This window comes from Cydia strobilella, chromosome 4 (assembly GCF_947568885.1).
Source record: "Cydia strobilella chromosome 4, ilCydStro3.1, whole genome shotgun sequence".
In the NCBI taxonomy this organism is placed as follows: Eukaryota; Metazoa; Arthropoda; class Insecta; order Lepidoptera; family Tortricidae; genus Cydia; species Cydia strobilella.
Window position 1 is genome coordinate 17,628,669 of NC_086044.1, and position 8,163 is coordinate 17,636,831.

The 8,163-nt window shown below is 36.4% G+C and overlaps 1 protein-coding gene across 1 annotated transcript; it reads right to left on the reverse strand.

Annotated features, from left to right (window-relative positions):
- Positions 1 to 1,443: 1,443 nt before the first annotated feature.
- Positions 1,444 to 7,341, reverse strand: LOC134740738 (class E basic helix-loop-helix protein 22). Its single transcript, XM_063673332.1, has 4 exons — positions 6,781 to 7,341; positions 4,049 to 4,145; positions 3,455 to 3,594; positions 1,444 to 3,103 (listed from the first exon to the last, which is right to left on the reverse strand). The coding sequence occupies exons 1-4, from the start codon at positions 6,978 to 6,980 to the stop codon at positions 2,956 to 2,958; spliced, it is 585 nt and encodes a 194-aa protein (XP_063529402.1). The 5' UTR covers positions 6,981 to 7,341; the 3' UTR covers positions 1,444 to 2,955.
- Positions 7,342 to 8,163: the final 822 nt, after the last annotated feature.

The window sequence follows — 8,163 nt, forward strand, 5'->3', positions numbered from 1 at the left end:
CTGGTCCCTAACTTACCGACCCTCCCCCCTTTGGGGGGGGGGGGGGTTGCATGGTACGATTTACGGTACCGGTACCGGGCCCAATCAGCTTTTTTTGACCTAAAGAAGCTGACCAAGCGGCATCGCCTGAGAAAAAAAAATGCATACTTTATGCACTTATAAGTAGTTACACTAAATTGACAGTAAATAAGAACCAAAAAAACTATACTCATCCTTTTTTTTTTGGGTGCTAGTACTAGTGTAAGATAGTATGATTATCTCTGTCTATGTTTAAAATGAGACAGAGTCCTTTGACAAACTATACTTACCCCATGCAGTAGTGGTGAGTATTTGGGTTTGCCACACCTTTTTGTTTCACCGCCAGTAGGTATTTAGTCTAATGACCTGTCGCATTGCCTTTCTTTATAGTTTATTATTTATCACACAACCAACCACCCTCCACCCGCGGCTTCATCTGCGTTCAGCCCCATTTTTACCCCTTTGCTGGTTGAATTTTCAAACAATCCTTTCATAGTATAGCTCCAGAAATTCGAAAATCATACGATTCTTTCAAGGTCCTAATACCTACAATGGTTTAGGCAAAGTTTAGGCGATGTCTGTCTGTATCTATGCGCTGCGACTATTTTATATATTTAAATTATAATCTAAAATATAATATAATTCGTTTATGTGTAGTATTCGAGGTTTAAAATTAGCGATGATTTCACTCATTGCTTTGTTCAACCAAGTTCAACCAACTATTGATCAAAACAGGGTGTTTTCCGCCAGCACAGACTTTAAGCGCCATCTTTCAACGAGGGCTGGAACTTTATGACGATAGCATAGACGTGGCCGTCAGAAAGGTTAATGGTTTTCACTTTTTCTACTGCATGGCGTGATAGCTAAAAATATGGCTTATGATTTCAAATCCTTTTATTCCTAAAGTTTAGGTTTATGACATAATTTAAATTAATCGGCCAATCATCATTAGCTATTAGAATTTAGAATTTTTTTTTTGTTATTTAAATATACTGTAGTACTTTTAGACAGTTGAAATTTTTACAGATAATGTATTTCTCTTGCCGCTATAACAACAAATACTAAAACAGAATAAAATAAATATTTAAGGGGGCTCCCATACAACAAACGTGATTTTTTTGCCGTTTTTATAGATAATGGTACGGAACCCTTTGAGCGCGAGTCCGACTCGCACTTGGTCGGTTTTTTATTTGTATTTATATCTATGTTTTAACCACTAGTCTTTGTTAAGTGTTAAGGTGAAATAGTTTTAGTCATCTCGTATGGAAATAAATACAAATGTTTCATAAAATTTCAAAAATATAGGTGTGTATTGCCATAAACTCATATTCGTAAAGTAACTGTAGCTTTTAGTTCCTGGAGATATGAGTTAACATTTTAATCCAGGAAGGTACTCACAGAAAACTAACATAAAAACAATAAAAATATACAGATACCTTTATTTTTATGTCACCTAAATTAAAATAATATATTAAATAATATTATTGCTATTAACAATCACAATTTCACTTTGGCTTATCAACATAGTGTGTTGAGCTTATTACCTATGATGGCTTACAATAAATGTAACTATAATAGGTATAAAATAATAGACAATCAATTCAAATTAAGTAATAAACAATCCACAATCTCGTTAGCTACACACATGTAAGAAGTCTACAAAACTATTGAAAAATCTTACAACAATTTTAATCGTAGCTAAAATTCCCTATACGGTCCTTAATTATTTTGGCACGTTGATTCACAGTCCTCTCTTGTCTTCAAGAAGAGAAATAACATAATTTACTCGTATATCTAATGCTATGTTACCTCCAACTTCTTTAAAATATACATCTAAAAATATGGAGGGTTAAGTAACTAACACTAGCTACATAGGTAAATAATTATTATACAGCCCGAAAATAGATAGCTGCAAGGAAATATTGACAGAACATTAGGTAGGTATATCTGATGCTTGTAGCAGTTATAGCTGTTACAGTATTACAACAATGTATTCACTTATTTATGCTCTCAATATTCATCATAGTTTATAAACATACATAATCTAATCATTCGAATAAAGTAAATTGTACAGCGTCTTATTAGTTTTTTTGGTTTTACTTGACAGAAATTTAGGTACATTCTAGTCTGTAAACTTCTGAACTTGAGTACATTTCATTGCTTTATCACTATTGATAAAATTACTCATTATTTTATTATCTACCTAAATAAATACATTTAGAGTCAAAAATTACCTAACGAATATATTGAAATAGTAGTCGACATCAGAAGGTTTGGATTAATTCGAAAATATTATTCTAATATCAAATCCTATTCATTTATCCTGTATGTATAACACTGCCTAATTATTTTTATTTGCCCGTCTAAAAAACCACTAAACCCTAGCCCTTTCATAAATACTTAAGTAAATATATTATAAAACATTTTTAAAGAGACAATGGGTTTATAAAGACGTACCTATAATATGACAGTAGAAGTATTATGAGTACAAAATGTATGTTTCACGTGGGTTCGGTCTGTTATTTTTAACAGACACATGTTGCATTGCCACATTCAGGACAAAAGTGTACTGTTTTATATACAAGGAATTGACATTTAGTTAGATACTTAAACATCTTTTACGGAAGCATGCTCCATCCTAGACTGCATCGGCACTAACCATCAGGTGAGATTGCGGTCAAATGCTTACCTTTTTCCAACCTTTTTCCAATAAAAAAATGTTTATAAGTCAAAGTATGGAAAACCACATAACTTGTCGATTTTCGAGATGCCTTAAGTGCCGTAAAAATAACAAAATCTAGAAATGAAAAACTCTCCTAACATTTAACTTAAAAATTTACAGTTTAGATGTTCGCACTACTGCGCCACTAACATATTCATATGATGTCACTAAGGGGGTGATGAGATGGGTTCTAGTTTGACGGGCGGAGGCAGATCTCAAGATGGTGGGTCGGGCGGAGCTGGCGGGCCTAGCGTGGGCGGTTGCAGCAACTTAGCAGCGGCTGGTAGCCCGGTCAGGTCGAAGCCAGGAGGTGGCACCACTATCCCTGTTGCCGTCGCTGTGCCTTGAAGATATGCTACTAACCTGTAAAATGTCACCATTTCAAATTTTGTAAGTAAACGCACTTTGCTGGTCCTCGTTTATAAGTATCTGGTGCCTAAGACTGCGTTTTTGCAAACGTTAGGTACATCATAAGCAGCCTTTTTAGAAATTTCGTGTATAAACTACCCACATGGTTTTTTTTTTAGATAATAAAATATTTGGCCCACATTTGTGTCACCTTGGAAAAAAAATCGAAAAAAAAAATCTAAAAAACAGACGGTAAGAAAATGCTGCCTAAAAAACTACTGCGAACCTTTTTATAGCTCAAATATGCAAGAGGTATAGATAGGCAAATAAAGAAAATTTAAAACTTCGTAAATATTGTAGTTATACCTTCGCAATTCATCCAAGGCGCTGGCCTGCATCAGGATGTAGTTTTTGGCTAGCAGCAGAGTCGCGATCTTGGACAGTTTACGGACGGAAGGTGAGTGAGCGTACGGAATCACGCTTCGTAATTCGTCGAGGGCATCATTCTGAAAAATCAAAAACGGATATTAAGTTTCTAGCTTCTTTCATAGCATAGTAAACCGAGTAAGTTCTACATTCCACAACAAATAAAATAAGAATAAAAAATGCGCATTGAGTTTGTGCGTGACAGTGTCCACCGCCTGGTGGCTATTAATTGGCAAGAGGATTACTTCGAGCATCGCATTTTAAGTGCCAATAACTAAAGTAAAATTTATTTTATCTAGCGTACTTATGAATGCCTTTAGGGATAAAATATTATCATACATGCACGTAAGTAGGTAGTTAGTTATTCTGTTATCTTATCAATCAGAGTAGTCTTAATTTTTTTTTGCTAAGGTTATAGATATACCTATGTGTGTATATGTGTGTGTGTAACTTATACAAATTTTGTGACACATAATAACGGGAATCAATTCATAGGTAATAAGTAACAAAAAAACATTGTAATCGATTTCTTACCAAGTCGTGCATTCTTCTCCGTTCCCTAGCGTTGATATTGAGTCGTACGGTTTTTCCTTGTCGCATTTTCTGTTTTGATTTTCCTTCGCCCATAGGTCTGCAAATAAAGAAGTTTCATCAATAAATTAAAATAATAATACGTTTCTTACATTCAAAAAGAGTTTGAGTCGGCTAAAAATCAGTAAACGTCATAGAAATAACTGTCCACAAGTACTTATACTATTTAATGACGCCATTTGTTCAGTTTTAACTTTTGACAAAGGGTTTCGTTGTACGAGACAAGTGGCCGATTTTTGCAATAATATTTGGACGAGTGCTACTGTGCTATCCCTCAGGCAGGGTAGAGGGCTATTCTATTAACAACCCTCTAACTATATTGAATCAGATTCAATTTAAATGTATGAGCTCGTTTAAATCTAGAATACCTATTCGAAGTTCCTTATCGATTTTTCTTCTACAAAGCGTATTAAACACTGAAATATAATCGAATTTTTAACGACGTTAGGGGTGCGAAACTCCTCGCTTCGGCCAAACTCGACTCCGTTCGGCTCAGCATTGCTCTGAGCAATTATTAGGGTTGGCAAAACTTGACGTCCCTTTGCGTGCACGACCACATATAAGATAATGACTTGAATTTTGACAACCCTAAATAGCCGAAAGGGATAGTGCCATACATTAGAAAGGAACAGCATGATTCAACCCTGAACCGCTGTCAAACTTCGGTTTTGTGGGAGTTTCCTTTCTGTACGGTAGTACTATTATTTATTCTGTGACGACGTGCTTATATCTCCTAAACCTAAAAAATCATATATTTTTAAAAATCGTATTAAGTCAATATGGTCTTGAACTAAATAGTAAATAAATAAATCAGTAAATAGGCTATGATTGATTCCTGGACAACTATTGTCACGTAGTGAACTGGCGAGCGGGCACTTGACAGGGGTGCGTAGTGGCCTTTGTGTACAGATGCTAACTCCATTAGAAGCACATCATTGTGCTACCCTTTGTATTTGTGCTACACATGTGCACATGTGGTAGGATTTATACTATACGTGCAATCTGTGCATTTTTATCAGATATATACTGCCATGATTTAAAAAAAATGTGATAAAAGGAACACGACAGTCACTCTTTAGGATATTTTTCTAACGGATGGCCTTGCTCGGAGTTCCCAACTTGTATGGCTTAGCGAGTTGAGAAAGGGGCTGCTGATTATTTTAGGAATTAAAAAACCGGTAGATGTTTTAAACTATTTTTATAACGCAAAAATGGTTTGATCAGTAGAGGCTCGGCACAAAAAAGGCTAGGCAGCCCTTTTCTAGCAGAATAATGAAGCTTTCTGTCGGGATTTCCCCAAGGCACTACAGTACCTATGCCTACGCGGTCGCTCAAGGAATTAACAAGTCTCCGCTACCGGTAATCACTAATCAGTCAGTACAGAGCGATTTTGTAACGCCGTAGTTTAATCTATCAAATCAAATCTTAGTCAAATCACAATCAAAATATATTATTCGCGTCTTTTCTAATTTCTAATTTACGTCTGAATCAGAATTGGTTTAATTATTCCGTTTATAAACGCATATCTACTAAACCTTTTAAAAAACCTACACTTTGTTATAAGTACTGTTATGTTTAATTTTTTGGTTATAAGTTTTTTCATCATCATCATGTACTTAAGAGTAAGTCTCTTGTCGGTGGAGCAATTTCCATGTTTCGCGGTCCCCTGCTTTCTCTTTGACAGCCTGATACGACACGACGTTGTTTTTCCTTTATTTGATGCATGTACGCTCTCCTTGGTCTTCCCTCCTTCCTCTTTGCTTCAACTTTCCCTTCTATGATGTTTTTGATAAATTCGTCGTGTCGTATCAGGTGCCCAAGCATCTTTCCTCTTCTATTATCTATAGTTCTTAACAAAGTCCTCTTTTCTCCTACTATACGTAAAACCTCTTCGTTGTTTTTTTTTAGTCCAACTGATCTTTGCCATTCGACGCCAGCACCACATCTCAAAAGCCTCCAGCCTCTTCCTATCACGTTGCCTCATTGTCCACGTTTCGCTTCCGTACAGTGCAATGCTCCAGATGTACACTTTTATGAGTTTTTTACCGAGTACAAATAAGAGTAATGTAAGATGTGTAAATATTAAAATCTGTAAATAAATGTTACTTATTTCAAGCATAAATAAGTGATGTTGTATCTAATGCTAATATATTTTCGCGAACGTATGGAGCGACGTAGTCGCTAAGCGACTAAACTCCTAAAATTATGAATAGAAAAGTTCCTTATTTTATACCTACTGAAATATTTCTGCGTTTGATTGTGAAAATCATTGTAGCCAATCACGAAATTTTTAACCATTTTTTTCAAACTAATTTCCAAATACCCTAAGACGCATGCGCCATGGGTTGAACAGATACAGCCGACTTAATAAACTTTCAAACCTAAACTTCATACCAATAGGGCTGAAAGTTGCCAGTTATGTGATGCTGGAGTTTCAAACGTCAAAACAGACTCGATTATGCAAATTTAGGCTATTAGTTATGCTATGTTGGTTTTGCTTTAGCTTAGACACATTTGAAAATGATATGCACTACGAAATAATTGCGGCATTCTTATTAGAAATATACAAAGTGCGTGCACTAGGATTTAACACTCTAACCTTACTGTTTCTTTGCGGGTTCGGCTATTAATCTAAATCTAAATTGTTCACCTCTTCGATAAGCAGTTGCACGTACCTTTGACCGTAACTGGTCCCCGGTTCCGGCTGGTTCTCGTCAGTCTGATAGCAGTGCTGTGGCGGCGGTGGCTGCCCACCCTGCATGTAGAATCCTCCAAGCCCCACGGCTCCCAGCGGCGTCCGTCGCCCCGGCACCGACTGCGGTGGCGAGTGCGACTCCACCGGCACGCCATCCCAAGCCCTTCGCCCCTCCATCATTTAAAAAATTAACACATAACACTGGTCGAAAAAATATCTGTCACCACTTTTAACTGGCAGGTTATTGCCTAGGCGTACGGTCGGGATAGGGTAATTAAACAAATAAAAAAATAAACAAACTGGTTGAAAGATCGGGACGTTTGAATTGGGAACCGAGTAGTCGGATAGTGCAGCGTGGAGAGAAGTTGGCGCGGTCCACAATCGATCGCGGTACGCAGCTGGGGTGCGCACCCCTCATCTCGCATTGTTCGAGATGCGATTGTGATTTGTTGTCGCGTGGACGATATCAAATTGGTTTTAAACGCTTATGATATTGATCGGTGGCAGTTATTGCATCTGGTCATTTTATGGTCATAAAATCTTTTTTAAACCATATTGGTTTGGGCATACGATTTACGAGTAACAACTATACTTATATTCTAATATTTACATTATTTTTAAACTTTGTCAGTAATCTTAAACGTTTATATAACTTAACTTTACCGCTAAGTAATAACTATTAACAGCCTAAATGACCTTGTTTTAAGCAATAATGTGAATGAGCAGTTAGCCCACACATTCTTATACTGATTCGTAAATATCATCGACAATCCCTAGCAGGTATCCCAAAACGGCACGGTCATTGCCCTCTAGCGTGTTCATCTCTATCTCAAACATTATCCCGGACTAATTTATGCGCGTGCCAGCAAGTGGGTTAACTCTGTAGAGCCCATCAGCATATATCTTTGGCGTAATGATAGCAATGATGTTAAGGGATTGAGAACGGGATACGGTTATGTTCTTTATTGCTCAATTTATGTGTATTATGTGGCAGTAAATATTTTTTGCGAATTCCGGAATGTCAGCTTTTTAAAAATTGCAACAACTATACAAACAATTTAATAATTTTAAAATAATATTTTCATAATACTTGCTCATATCATAAAGTATGTAATCCCATGCAGGCGTATGCAGCTATTACCTACTGCCCCATCCCATAACTGGTTTAACCCCCAAGGGAGTTATGGATTATGTAAAATTATTTGTTTATAGAAAGTCAAGCTGAGAACAGAGGATACAGTAGCATATTTTTTTATTATCAAGCTGTAAATAAATATTTACTGTCAAGATACTTATAATTTTCTAAAATTCGCCTTCGATGTCATTACTGTCATTATCTCGCGCGCGCCAATAATGAGTGAGC

Bases quoted from the DNA above. Each gene is read 5' to 3' on its own strand.
- LOC134740738 (XM_063673332.1), bottom strand. From the start codon at position 6,980: ATGATGGAGGGGCGAAGGGCTTGGGATGGCGTGCCGGTGGAGTCGCAC. The intron at 3,595-4,048 runs GTAAGAAATCGA...TTGATTTTTCAG, and splicing joins GGAGAAGAATGCACGACTTG to AATGATGCCCTCGACGAATT. The intron at 3,104-3,454 runs GTATAACTACAA...GACATTTTACAG, and splicing joins GCCTTGGATGAATTGCGAAG to GTTAGTAGCATATCTTCAAG.